At 29.2% G+C, this 15,263-nt stretch overlaps 1 protein-coding gene across 10 annotated transcripts in view; it reads right to left on the bottom strand.

Moving 5' to 3' along the window:
* LOC118188149 (coiled-coil domain-containing protein 148-like) overlaps positions 1 to 15,263 on the bottom strand; it is an 87,843-nt gene that overhangs the window by 9,191 nt on the left and 63,389 nt on the right. For 6 of the 10 annotated variants that reach the window (XM_035358505.2, XM_035358508.2, XM_035358510.2 and 3 more), the window contains 2 exons: positions 12,795 to 12,912; positions 7,070 to 7,204 (listed from right to left, as the gene is read on the bottom strand). The exons of 1 other annotated variant lie outside the window; for it this stretch is intronic. In XM_035358505.2, the coding sequence (XP_035214396.1) occupies positions 7,070 to 7,204; positions 12,795 to 12,912 (253 nt within the window). Of the gene's footprint in view, positions 1 to 7,066; positions 7,205 to 12,780; positions 12,913 to 15,263 lie in introns of those variants that run through there. 3 more of the 10 variants (XM_035358511.2, XM_035358512.2, XM_035358514.2) reach the window with 3 other exon arrangements.

Below are 15,263 nucleotides of genomic sequence, written 5' to 3'. Positions count from 1 at the left end.
AAAATTCCAGAGTAAACGTGTTAAGCAAATTAGACAGAGAAATAATCCATAATTTATTATAAATTCTATGCTTCTGGAAAAATTATGTCTAATTTGCACCAAGGTACGAATCAAAGTTACCGAGTTAATTTCTTTGCTTCTTTTTTCTTGTTAAAGGGATTTATAGAGATACGTTAAGATAAAGGTGAAAAATACCAATGAATAAAACTTTACAATGTTTTTAAAGAATAAATTTAAAAAATATTTTTACTTCAAAACGGAAGTTTTTACAATGCATTTTACACAGTAAATATGTACAAAGAAAAAAAAGACTTGGGGTATCTCGGATTTGAAACTCAGGTCGAACTACCAGTGTTTAGTGATTTTACCACTTGATCGTAAGACCTCTTGTAATTAGCTCATGAGATGCTATATTTTGAACAATATATTAAAGAAAATAGAAGATACAGTACTAGTAAACACCAAAGTGTACTGAATTATAGATTTACATGTTTCGTAAATGAGTTAAACTTATCTTTATGCCATTATGAAGTATTAGGGATATAACATAAAAGCAGCAATGAGAAAGGCAATAGCAATCTAAATTATAGCATTAGAAGTATCTGCTGTTAATTCTAATACTGAAAAATTTTATAAAAATTATAAATGAGATATACAGTACAAAGTCCGTAATCTGGACTTCAAAGCCACAAACTCACACATGCACGTAAAACGTTTACGCATGCACGCTTCCGATAGTGAAGAAAGTGACAGAGAAATTATTGAAAATGAAAAAATTTCGATTGACAAGTTAGTCGGTATTCTCTACACGTGAATTACGGGACTTGAACAGTGAAACTTTGCAAATGAACAAGAAATGATGTCTGTTTAAATTAAATTAAAGAGAAAGTATTAGCACAAAAAATGAAGCAACCTAAACAACTTACATTGAAAGAAATGTTTAATAAAATAAAAAAATAAATATTAAGCTTTTTTTTTTGTAAATTTTGATACCCTTTAATAACTGCTCTTTATTTCATAAATTACGGTTTCATATTTTTAATTGTATAATTTCTGCATGCCATCTTACCAGATATAAACTGATGATCTATAATCCAGAAAAACCCCTAATCCGGAATTGCCGAAGTCCCGACGAGTCCGGATTACGGACTTTGTATTGTAAATCACATGAACTCATTGTATTATAAATTACAACAGTTAGAAATATTAGTGTGATTCAGCAACCATCTTTCTTTACAAATAATTTCAAGTAATTCATTTTACAAATAAATAAGCCTGAAACTAAATTGGAAGATAAACTGCATCTGTACCAAGGTGTCAGAAATATCTTCTGTTAACTAGACCTACTTTACAAGAGTTTATGAAAATTATCATTTCAATATAAAGGGGCATAAATACAATACAGCAATATATAAATTCTACATACATGAAAACTTAAATACAATACAACAGTATGCTAAAAAGAAATGGATTAACCTTTTAACTGTCAAGTTATTTTGATGATTTGTGTGCATAAATTGTCAATTTTTTTTTATTTCAAAAATGAAATGTTTGCCTCGCAGTCAAAAAAGTGCCGCACACTTTGAACTTTAACCTTTATCCTTTGAAACCTTCAGTAAAATGCTGCCATCTGTTGAACTGAAGCCGAAATAAACTTCTCACGATATATATTCGGGTATAACAATACGATGCACTAAAAAAAAATTAGCCCGAGTAATACTCAGGCGTGACATTTTGGAATACCAGTGCGACAGTTAAAAGGTTAAGAGGATATTAAAAATTATAAGGGAATATTATTTTTTTCTGTTAATTATGAAAATGATGCAGATGCTCATAATTATCAATTAATTATGAAATTATGCCCATAATTTATCAAGAAAATTGTACTCATAATTTTCTATTAACTACCAAAATGCTGCAGATACTTATTAATTATTATTAATTGAATGTGTGTTAGAAATTAAATATATGTCAATGTATATAAGATATAGTAATTGGAAAATAGAATAAATATTTAAACACATGAAAGAAATAAGATTCAAAATCCAGAATTCCAATAAATATGTAAAAAATTAATAGTATTATTAAACCAGAAGAATTATAGGTATGGAAAATACAAAATATATAGGGAGAGGAATGCAAATAAAATCTGATTAAACGTTATCAAATATGAGATTTAATTGAACCCCCCTCTCTAGGAAAGCCACTGTGCTTCTGTTAATCCATAATTAACTGATGAATCATTCTAAAATTATTGAGCTATAATAGTACATCCAAAAATTTTAAATTCCTCCCTGACACAGAGGAAATCTGTTAATGAAATATACAAAAACACGTCCATATGTAAAAAATTCCAATTTCAAATAAAGGAAAAGTAATTAATCAGCCACTTTTTACTGAATTTAAAATTGAAATTAAATTGTAGAAATACGAAATATACATAAAAATTAACAGAGAACATTGAAATCAAAACTTATGAAGTAGTGGAAATCCATTAATGAAATATATGAAAACACATCCATATGTAAAAAGTTCCGTTTGCCAAATAAAGAAATTAATTAGTCATTTTTTACTGAATTTAAGATTAGAATTAAAATCTAGAAATACGGAGTATATATAAAAATCAACAGAGAACATAGAATTCATAACCACAAAGAGTGAGACAAAGACCCAAAAGAACGAGATTCAAAGCTAGACGCTTAGGGTTGCCAGTTTGGCTTCATTGGTGATGGGAAGATGAATTAAAAGCTAAATAACTTCCAATTTTTTAGATTTGGAAATTAAGATAGAAAAGTAAAATAAAATAAGCAAAGGTTAGAAAAGAAAAGTCTTCACACGTCATGGGCTTATTATGATGACTTAGAATAGAGTTGGCACTGTGTTAATAAGAGTAAAGAAAAATTATACTATAGTACATTATATACAAATATAAACTATAAAGTCTCTTAAAACATCCTTCTATAATTCTTCTGGTTTAATACTATTGCTTAAATTTTTTTACATATTTATTGGGAATTTTCAATTTTACTTATTTCGTGTCATTGTGGATTAAGTTTTAAATTTCTTACTTCTTATACATATCTATCTGGCTCATCACTAGCCGAGTAGTAAAGTTGCTGAACAATGGTAGTTCAGTCAGAGGTTCGAATACTGCAAACGGGATGGCTGCATGGGCATTTTTGTAGTTCTCCCCATGTGTAACGTGTATACGGGCCAATTTCCCATAGAAAGTCCTCCATGAAAGCATCCCTTCCCTTAGGTAGATAACCCTCGAGTGCTTTGCCATAACCAAATAAACAAAACTAAAACCATCTATCTATCTATATATATATATATCAGGAGCTAAAACCTACAACTTTGAAATTTTTTAATCTTGTGGATAACGAACAAGATCTGGTTCATTATTCTTTTAAGCAATATGAAATATAAAATGACTGTAAAAGAAATTCTGTTAATGAATTTGTTTTATGCTAGAATTTCTTTTACGCATTACTTCACATACCATATTTTTATTGGGTTTTAACGAAAAGGTTTCCCGCCACCACATATATCGTCTGTGCAAACAGTTTGCGTTGGTGTCTTTAATCATGTTTTGTCAAATGATTTTTGGCATTTGAAAGAAATAGACTTGCTTTAGAACACCTTATTGTGAAATATGTAAAAAATATTGTTATCATTAAGTACAAGGAGTCTGAAATAGAACTGTCACGTTACCAGATTAGAACCATCATTTACTTCCAGTTCTGTTGCAAAAAGTCAGCTACAAAATGTCACCAAATCATGTGTACAGCTTTAGGTACTAACGTTGTATTGTATGGCACTGTGAAGGTTTAGTACTGAAAATTCAAAAACAAGGACTATGACATTCAAGAAGCAGAGTGCTCGGGCCGACTAACTGGCGTTGATGAGGCCCGCCTGTGAGAACTTGTGGAAGAACATCAGCATGCAACCACTCGAGAGCTTGCTAAGACGTTAGTGCCATGTCCATTAGTCGCGCTATGCATCGCACAAACTTAACGTACAAGTTCAATCACTGGGTGAAAGCAGATAAGGACAGACATGTTCAGGCCTGCACTAATCTGCTTGAATATCAATGCATAGTGACAAAATTCTGGACCGGATCATCGCTTGTGATGAAAAGTGGATTTACTTCAACAACACAGGCCGAAAAAGGGGTTGGTCTGCACTCGGTGAACATGTCGACAGCGTCACAAAGCACAATTTGACTAACAAAAGGATCATATTTTGTATCTGATAAGATTGCTGTGGTATTATCTACAAAAAGTATCCGGAAAAAGGTAAAGCCCTTGGCAGTAAGGTGTATAGCAAGATGTAACTGCTGAGTAACTGCATGAGAAACCTGCTTTGGCTTTTGACATTCTAGAAAGGAAAACTGCATTTTTAAATGGTATTTGTGCATCAGATTCTACAACTGTTACACAGGCAAATTCTGCAATGAAACCAGTCTTGTCACTGAGAAAAGTATGAAAATCTGTTGCTTTGGACAAAAAAGAAAGTATTTCAAAATTCTTAGAAGGAAGAGATGTTAAGAAAGACGTACTTCTCGGAAAGTTTTGGAATGATCCAAATTCGGATGAAAATGAGAAATTTTTGCGAGATTTTGTTTCAGATAAGAAGTATAAAGAAAAAGATAAAAGTTATGAGATTCCTATTTATGAAGAAATTATAGATATTGCAGTGCTGCGTGATGATGAAAAAGATATGTAAAAGGAGGAATTTGAACATAAGTATAATTTCCAATTTAAAGAGTCAGATTTAGAATTCGTTATACAATATCCAAGGACGATTGCAGATTCTCTCAGGTTTGATAGTAAAAGAAAGAAGCATGAAGAATACATTAAAAGGCAAAAAAAAAGGGGGTTAGGAAGAGAAAAAAATGAATTAAAGGTGCTTGAAATTTTTAAAGAGAAAAGAACTTGAAGTGGTTTTTAATGATCATTATTATATAATGCTTCTGAAAAATCAGGTTATGAATTCTAAAAGTGATTCTAAATAAGAGTTTGAGAAAAAAATGATCGAGTTAACTCACATAAGAAGGAAAAGGGCTAGGGAAAAAATCCTTATTTGCTAAAGTAATTTCTAAACCAGTTTTTGATCCAGATGGCAAAATGCTGAATGACTATTTAGATGAGTATTATAGTTCCGATTATGATTGGTGATATGCTGGTGAGAACCAAATATAGGAAGTGGTACCAAATGGACTGACAGTTGATAAAATAATTCAGAAACTAAGAGTAATAGTGGAAATAAAAAAATAAAAATAGACTACAATCAAAATAATAATAATAAAAAAAAAAAAAAAAAAAAAAACTGAATCTGTTCGATTTATTAAATGAAAAACAAACTGAAGTGCTATTTGCAAGTAGAAACCCAAATAATGAGCATAATCAGATGCACAAAATCATGGAAATGCAAAAGAAAGAAGAAGTTTCATCACTAGTCTATTGATGCATCATTTTAAACAGAACATATCTCAAAGAAATCAGTCTTCTAATAAAAGGAACATTTTGAGCTCCCTGTAGGAGACAAACGATTTGCTTGTTGAAAGCTTGGCTGCATATGGTATTAATCAAAAGAAGTTTTACTGTAAAATAATATATTACATCCTCACCTAAAAATGATTTATTAACATTTTATTCTAAAAAAAAAATTTTCTTTCTTCAAAAATTTCCCTGTGAGGTAAGGAGTGTAAGACTTGCAATGTCTTTGCGTTTTATACACTACTAGTTAAATATTTAGTGAAAAAAGTAATTTTCTTACACTTAAAAAAATGCACGTTAGAAGATTTTCATGCTAGAAATGTGTTGGTTTTCTGCAAGTTTGAAAAATGAATAGTTTTATGTTCGACGAAAATGGTGAAATTTCTTTGAACACTCCACTGCACCATAAAAAGGAAAGAATATAGTGTAAGTAATGAGGAGATATTACTCTTTGGATAAAAACATCAGCTAACTATCTTTCTGGGTCATTCTCTTACCAGCCCTTATTAAAGCTTTTTGATTCTGCATGAGATTAACTAGACTTTGTTTCACTTAAAATTTGTCCAGTGTGATTTATCATAGTCAATGTTTTGAAATATTTTAAAGTAAAACATAGTGTTGTCACTGAAATTGCTTATGTTGTAGGTTGTTACTGCTTTATTGGGACGATATTATTATATGAAATTTTGCCTCTTATTTTGTACAAATTTCAAAGATAAAAAAACTAGGTTTCTCTTCCTTTTTAATCACCTTTTATTTCTGCTTCTGTAATTATTCTAGTTCATTTTTATGATTTTCTAGACCATAATTTCCTCCATCGATTTCATATTTTGTGAAACTTTAATGAATTTTTGATTAATAAAGTTGAATATTTCAAAGCGAGCAATGGCAACATTGTACAGAAAAAACAATTTTATCTCCAGCATGCGAGACTGTGTATTGGAAATTCTAAAGATATGCTCAATTTAAAATTATTTTTCAATATTACTCTTGGACTGAGTTTTATGGTTCAAGTGCAAAGAACATGATATTTTATAAATAAAGGTAACACATAAAATGTTAAAAAAAACACTCCTTTAGATGCAATTTAAAATCTGAAACCTTTCAATTTTTTTTTTATTTTATTTATTTATTTGATAAAGTTGTTCTGCAGAGTAAAATTCTGTGCAGTTTTTAAATTTAATGTTTGATGTTCCCTTTAGGCATTTTTCCGGTACATTTAAAAACCAGACGAAGGCTAGTCTATAATGTGTTTTAAACCTTATAACTTAAAAAATGCATTTAGCTATTAGTAATGAGAAACCCACATAAGAAAGTTCTGAGTAATAAATTTAAGGCAATGTTCTGTGCAGTTAGGAGAGTAGCAATGTTGTATTAAGCTGTGCATGTGGTTTTGTCGTTTTTGCAAAGGAATAAAAGTGCTGATATTTAAAAATAAAGCATAAAATATGTGGAAATTTGTAGAACAGCATCAAATATTTTTTTTTTTGTTTGGTTTTATAACATTAACTCATTAGAAAATTCCATAAAGTGAGATGGAAAGTTGAACTGAAAGAAATGTGAGCTACCTCAGCATCAAGAACAGTGCGTAGTTCGTGCAAAGCCTTCAGAGCAAGTCCTTCACCGGATGCTTCTTTACGGGCCTGAGAAGCAACAGTATCCTGCTGAATCCTTTCAGGGTCACGGTCTGTTTTCACTTGCACCTGTTACAGGAAGCGATGGGTGAAGTGTGCACAAAATAAGCAAACTAATCAAAATTATACTTAATCTAACATGGCAACTGAACAAATGGGTACAGTGCTTCCAAGCAGTATTATATTGTGCTTTGCAAGTAGTTTCAAGCTAAAATATACAAAGCTATGATAAATTCTAATTTTAAAAATATAAATACATTATTTCGAAGTTTTCTAATTCAAAGTATGGATTCCATGAAATTTGTTATGAGTACATTTTTTTTTTTTCCCCTATGAAACAGTCACTTTTTATCTTGACATAATAAATACAGGATACTTATAATTCCAAAAATTCTTTTTTAATCTTCCTCTTTTTCGTAATTTAGTGGCCATAAAGATGAAAATTAATCAAGATAGAAATTCTGCATTTATAATTTTATAATGATGACCCCAAATTCTGCACTTCTTTATAAATAAAAATCATTACTCATAAATAAGGAATTTTATAATTAAACTGTATGCTTCTATTATAAAATTAACTATTTTAAAATAAATATATGAAGATATCCTCATTTTTAACTAAAACATGAGGTTTTTTTACCTCTCTCCCTAATGTTTACTGCATTTATTCAAGTTTAAATATCTACTGTGAATCTTATGCATTATGGTAACAATGTAATATTTTAATTAGTAACACCAAATAACAACAATATGATATGATAAAAAATAACCATTTTGTTTCAGCTCATTTCAATTTAGCACAACTGAAAGTTTGTTATTATAAAGTGAAATGAAAATATGTTATATTTCAACAAAAAGTTTCATTACAAAATAATCGCCAAAATCAAATTCATTATACTTTTCACTAACTTTTGCTCGTATCTTAGGTACACTTCTGATTAATTGAGGATGATGTCCATGGTTTATTCAATTCGACGACAGTTAGAAAAATACAAGATTGGAGAAATAGTTCATATTTAATTAACAGAAAAATGCTATTAACATTTACCTGTTTTTTTTAAGCAGTTTGATTTTAAGAATACATTCACATGGTTATGTAAATTAAGTCAGCATTCAAAATAGAAAGAACAATGTTTATATTGTATTTCAATGCGAAACAAAAGATTAATGTTGTTACACTTTTTTGGCTTAACAATTTATTTTTTAACAAGTAATTTAATAATTTTTATATACTCCAAAATGTACACATTAATTAATTACTGTTGTAGACAAATATTTAACAATTACTGTAACATCTGCTGTCATTGCTGTTATCTCATATTTTCTTCTTTTTGTATCCCCCTGGAACATTTTACTCTATTTGGACGATTTGTGATAGTATCGGCAATAAACAAACTTAACAGATTTTTTTTTTATTCAAGCCCCAATTAATCAAGAGTTGACTGTATTTACCTAAATTGTCTTTTCAGGATAACTGGATACATCCTTATTTATAGGATGACAACAAAATTAAGTACTTAACGTTTTTTCAGATGTTTATACATTTTTAGACTAAATTAATCCTTTCAAAACACATTTTAAATTTATATGAGAAATTTCTTTATTTTGGAAATACTTAGAAAATTATCTTAATGAGAATTTAGTGATTACATTGGCATTCCATTTCTAAACTTTATAGAATGCTGCATTTTTCTAAACTATATGAATTATGAACAAATACAGTAGATGCTATTTAAAATGTGATTTTTGGTTGAAGTAAAACTAAATGCACATATGATAAATTGTCAGTGTACCATGTTTCTGATTTTAAGCATAAATTGAAACTGAAATAAGCATTATGGATTTTATGAATAATTTCTAAATAAATTTAAGCACTGTTAATATATGTTTTAAAAAAAAGTAACTTCATGCACACATCACTACAAAAGCTGCTATAGCATAAATAGTACTTGTTTTAGGCACACAAGAATATTCCTCACTTATATCCTAATGTGGATCTGTTTTAAAGCACTCAACTGTTTGATATTGACTTATTGATCAGCATTTTGTAATTAATTTGTTGGTTCTGAATGAAGAATATTAATTGCTTTAGTTAAGTGCTTAAATTTTAACGATGCACAATTTTTTTTTTTTTTTTTTCCAAATCTTTATAAATATGAGACTTGGAAAAGAGTTCAGAATTTCTGCATCATCAAAAGTAATATTTATAGTAATAAATGTATTTTATTTTTTAATTTATTAATAAATGCATTTTATTTGTATAAAATTCCTATTTTCTTTCATTAATAAAAGATGCACTTTGTTAATTAACACACAAAATTCCAGATAGCTATGAAATCTCTTTAAACTGCACTTTTTTTAAAATTAATCCATGTGATATTATTCTTGCACAGTGCTAACAACATGGGCACTTATATAATGCTTCAGCTAATAATAATTTCAAATTTGAAAAGTAAAAATGGCCGAAGGCAAAGATGGAATCCAGCCTTCGGCCTTTAAAAATATTATGCTTTAGTTCTGGTTTCATCAACAGATGGCGCTACTAGCTTATTTTCGTCCAAGCTTTCTTATCTTATCTGATCATTATATCCTATCTCGTTCATTTGCGCTTTTGCAGCTGACGATGGTGGTTCGGTAAAATCATTGAAACTAGTCCTGTGAAAATTTGAAAATATACCACTGATTTTTGTTGTTTGACTTCTGAATTAGCATTCTGAACTTAGCTTTTATCTTAGATGCTTCAGATTCTGTCTTTCAAATCTGTCCTGCCAAACTGCTTGTTCTCTGCTGTTACATTTTCTTTACTGTAGTGAAATTAATTGTTATGAAGATGCAAAAAAAGTATGAATGTGATCAAGAACAAATGCACTTACTGTGCCAATTCATCTGTGTTTAAAAATAATTTTTCTAGTAGAAAAGCATTGTTTTGTCAAGAAATAAAGGAATTTTTCTACCCATTAATTATTTAATTATAAATATTTTTTGCTCATTTCTCTTAATTATATTTCAGATTTTAGCATCAGAAAGTCTGTATAGTTGCTTTCCCATCAGTGGTCCAGTGCTTAAGATTGCTGAATACTGGTAGTTAGGGCAAAGAATTTAAAAAAAAAAAAATATTTTGAGGCACAGATTCATAATCTGTTTTTACTGTAAAACAGAAGCACTGACACGTGTAAAAAATGCTAAATAATTTCAATAAAATATTTTTTATTTAATTAAGATATGGACATTTGCATATTATTGCTATAATTTATTCATAGTTTGGCAATTTTTTTACAGAAGGAAAAGAATGATAACTTATAACTGCAAAAAGTTAGTTATTACATATCTATTTTATGCTTTAATTAGGTATTTATCCAAAAATCAATTAATAAACTTAACCCACTAACAGGTTTTTATTTCTTTTGTTCTGGTGAAAAATTTGTAGCTATCATTTTAAGAATATATTCAAAGTAGTTGTTTCTTTTAAAGATTTTCAGGCAAATACCACAGTTGTATTTTTCTAAAACTAAGTCATAAAATATCATGATTTTCAATAAAACATGCTAGTATATTACAAAAAGAATGCATATGAAGAGTATGTTGCTTGTTAAAAGCAAGAAATTAATATGCATATTGGCTGCCTGAACTGCTGTGTGTATGATTACGAGAATTTGGCACATTCTGAAAATTCAGCAGCTTCTACTAAGGTGGTTGTACTAATACATTAAGTGGCAAAATATCTTACAATATATTTTGTTAAATGGTTTATATGCATATACATGTGGGAAAATCTGCCATTTAGTTTGATATGCTGAATTATCTGAAGAGTAAAATGTCTAAAAATAAGCTCAGATTGTAGACATTGAAGGATTATTGGAATTCAACTGTATATAATAGGGCTCCATGGTATTGTTCATGAAAGTTCAAGATGTGCAAATCCATATTTATATTGTGCCAAAAATAATGAGACAGGTTTTTGAATCTAAAGAATGTTTTGGAATAAATAAATCAGAATTATACACTTTTGATGTAATTCATGTGGTTATTAATTATTAATATATATATCTTATTTCTCATGCTCTGTGATCAGAAAAATGTGTCCCAATGAAATATCAATTTGAAATATTGTGTGATTCAAATAAGCATTCTTCTTTCGGGTAGGAAACCAAGTATTTTCTTCTTTTTTCCTTTATCCACCCCAATTGATAGTTATTGTCTGGTTTTAATAAAAGTAAACTAAAATCAAAAGAATATGTGTTGGTTCTTATAATTTACAGTAATGCAAGCTGTTTTTCATTCAAGTGAAGAATAAATTGCTAATTTTAAAAACAAACTGAATAATTTTTTTTTTTTAAGCTCATATGCAGTTTTTTCAAGAGAATAAAATAAATTGTACTGGACAGTGTGCATTGAAGAGAAACTGTTATTCAAGATGAATTAGAAAAAAAAAAAAAAAAAAAAAAACCTATCAGATCTTTTAGGCTTTTGCATATAAGTCAATATTTTTGTTTTCCCACAACATTAACTGAAAAACCAACATACTGAAACTAAATCCAATTTCAAATAATTGAATTATTTCATGAAATGCAAACTGAATAAGTTACATCTTGTTTTTTAAGTTTGGGACATTTGAATCCTCAGACTGTACAAATTTAAGAAAGATTTTTAATTCCAAACCTTTAATCTTAAGAGTATTTTACATCTTTTGAATCTCAACCTAAGAAAAAGTTGAACATTTTAACTCAAAACCTTTGAATGACTAATTTTATTAATGCCCAATATAAAAGAATTCATTCAAAAAAGAATATGGCTGCAGTTTCACAGGATTCAGTCTGAATCATCAGTATCATTCTTGACTGGTGTAAGTGCTTCACTATTTTAGTAACACAAGAAAATTACCTTATCAGAGAAAATAGAGTTGCAGGTGGAAAAGCATATCTGCAGCATTCTAATGTAGTGGTATTAAAAATTGTGAAAGCATTTGCATAAAATGGAGCTGATTTAGTTAGGGATGGAGAGAAAATTTTAAAGAATATCTACGTATGAGAAAGTTGTGATACATCTCTTAACCATGAATTAGTGGTATTTATCTTATCAACCATAAAATCAGATTCCAAATTATTCCCCAAAGTGAAAGAGCCATGCATGGAGAACAATTTTCCCCTGTGAAAGAAATTCCTGCAGCAATTATCCAAGCCATTCAAGGGCTCAATAAAAGTATTATCCTAAAAGGAATAGGAAGTCTGAGACACTGGATCTCAAATTTTGTTATGAAGCAAGGGGATAACACTTAAAAAAGGCAAACAGAAACCGTCTGAAACAAAAGTAAACATAGAATAAAAAATGTTACAATGATTACTATAGATTTCCATTTCAATAATTAAACTACTGTTTGTTGCAAGAAAGTTGCATTTAAAAGCCCAAAGGTACACAAATAGCTCATGAGCCACAGTTAAGCTATCATACAGCTACAGTTTGGCTATGCCTTGTATATTATATGTAAAATAAATTATGTTAAAAAGATGTTACAAACATATGATGTTACAATGTTTAGCCATAATATTTAAAATTTTTTATATTAGTACATAATAAAATGCATCTACTGTATAGTAATTAGTAATAATTATCTTCAATCAGAATAGGGAAAAAAAAAATTATCTTACGTTATTTATCCCACCTGTTTTCGTAACTGGTCAAGTCGTTGTTGTCGTGCTTTTTCTTCTTCCCGTAGTTTTAACATTCTTTCTCGACGTTCCTTCTGATTTGCATAAAACAGTTCTGTACGATAACGAACCCTAAAAGCATTGCATGAAACCTGTGCTAAGAATCAAATCCCTTTTGTCATTTTTAGTTATGATTTATGTGGAATATATTTCAAATAGCTGAAAACTAATTTTTTTGGGGGGAGCTTTAAAACATTTTTGTTCAGAGTATCATTAAAATATTTTAATTAACATCGTGAAATATATATGAGAATTAATTCTAGTGAATTTAAATAAATGGAATTTCAGTGGAAGTGTTGTGTCATTAAAAAAAGTCAAAGTATCGCAGAAAAACTCACATTTCAGATAGGGATATGAAATGTCAAATTCAAGTACAAGTAGATGCAATGCATAATTCATTAGTTTGATCTTAATATAAATATTAACAATAAGTTTAAAATCCACAAAGCTAATAAAATACGTAAAATGAGGACAAACTTTTCAGTTTCCTAGAAAGAAAAAGTTAAGACCTTTAAATTTGTTACATTCTGCTGTGTTAATGCTACTGTTAATATAATCAGATTTTCAAATCAAAACAAAGTGTTCATGCATATATTTACACCAGGATTGTACTCTAATGGTGAGGAAATAAATTGATTAAGAACTTCTGCTATTAACAAAGGCTTTTGTCATACTACTGCTAAAACTTTGGGAAAACAGTCAAGTCAGAAAAAGTGCAAGTGAAAAGCAATAAATGAAATGGATAGATAAAAAATAATGTTTTAATTCCAAACTACTGTTCAGCACTCGTATATGTTTCTAAATATTGAATACTGGACACTATCATATCACTGTATCTATGACAAGAACAAAATTATGATTTTGAAGAAGACAAATTATTGCTATTACAGTCAAACCTCAGTTTAATGAAGTGATAGAATCCCACAAAAAACTTTGCTAAGAGAGGAATTTGCAAAATGGAGCTTATAATAAAGCATGATTTAAGATGAGAATGTTTTAAATTTTAAATGCACAGTAGTAGTAAAATGAAATATAAATGCAAAATTACATAAATTAATCTATTCATTCCACCAAAGTTATATATGAAAATTACATATTTTCATTAAAAAATAATCAGTAATTTTAGTTTGTTTTGATTGTCAGGAGCAATGTTTCATGACACAACAAGTCTCACATCTTTGTAATGCATGAAAAATGTCTTCCAAAACTGGAAACTGCATCCTATGGTATCAAACGCATTTAACATATCTTCTGACAAAGATTTTGTACACTCACTTTTATTAACATTATCATCACCTTCGTCATTCATTGCTTGCTGGCTGCTATTTTTTGTGGTATGAAATGTCTGTATTATGTTTCTCCTCAGTAGGGGTTCTCAAGGTCTCACCATCAGCATCTATAAATAAATAATCTTGTTATTATTCATTATTATTGAATTGTCATTGATTTTCCAACTGCAACCAGTTATCCAGTTTCATCAATGACACTATTGTTATCAGTAGTATTAGTCTTGGTGATGAAACCAGCTTTTTTGAAGTAATTACAAACAGTTTTTCCATAACATCATAATTCCATACTTTTGCAAGTTCAGACATGCAGGCATGTAACCTTATTACACATAAAGGCTGATTACTTTTAATCCCCATTAGGGTATTCTTCAAAATTCTTTTGTGATAATGCATCTTAATACTTTTTATCACTTCTTGATCCATAGGCCACAGTTTTACAGTGGTATTTGGAGGAAAGAAAAAAACCCTTCACATTTTTATACTTGTCTTTGAGAGGGATTTTATACTTGTCTTTGTCACTGCAATTGTCTATCACTACAGCAATTTTTCGTTTCTCTACAGCCATGTATTTATCTAATTTTTAGCCACTTTTCAGAAATGTCTGAGGTCATCCATGAGTTCTTGCTGAAATCATTAATTCCAATGATTTTATAAATCTTGCACTTTTAGTCTTTCCAATAAGTAAAGGTTTCAGTTTTTCATTTTTTTTTTTTTTTCCATATTTGCACATAACAGCACAGTAACTCTAAATTTGCCTGCAATGCATTTCTCTTTTCTGAATGTTGATGTTAATTCAAATGTTCATTAATGTTTGTTTTTTAATGTTCATTAAGCTGGTTTCATTGCCACTGAAGATATCTTTTGGCTTGTTGATTTCCATTACTTCTTTTAGCTTTTGATCTTTCCATATGACACTGTCCTACATTAACATCTTTGCTTTCACCGTGTGTGATTTCTGTACCTACTACATGTCTTTTTTTTTTTTTTTTTTTTTAATTTCTTCAGTCACCCATTGCTTATATGAAATTCACTTTGCCTTTAAGCACTTTCAGATACAGTAGCTTTTTCTAATAGCATGGCTGTGATACCAGCATGCTTTTTTTCTCTCACTTTGCACAGCTATTTTAACGTTTC

Source organism: Stegodyphus dumicola, chromosome 6, assembly GCF_044657685.1.
Source record: "Stegodyphus dumicola isolate Sdum_Otavi_A_Nest chromosome 6, ASM4465768v1".
In the NCBI taxonomy this organism is placed as follows: domain Eukaryota; kingdom Metazoa; phylum Arthropoda; class Arachnida; order Araneae; family Eresidae; genus Stegodyphus; species Stegodyphus dumicola.
The sequence above is the reverse complement of the archived record's forward strand: the minus strand, read 5'-3'. Positions and strand labels throughout refer to the sequence as shown.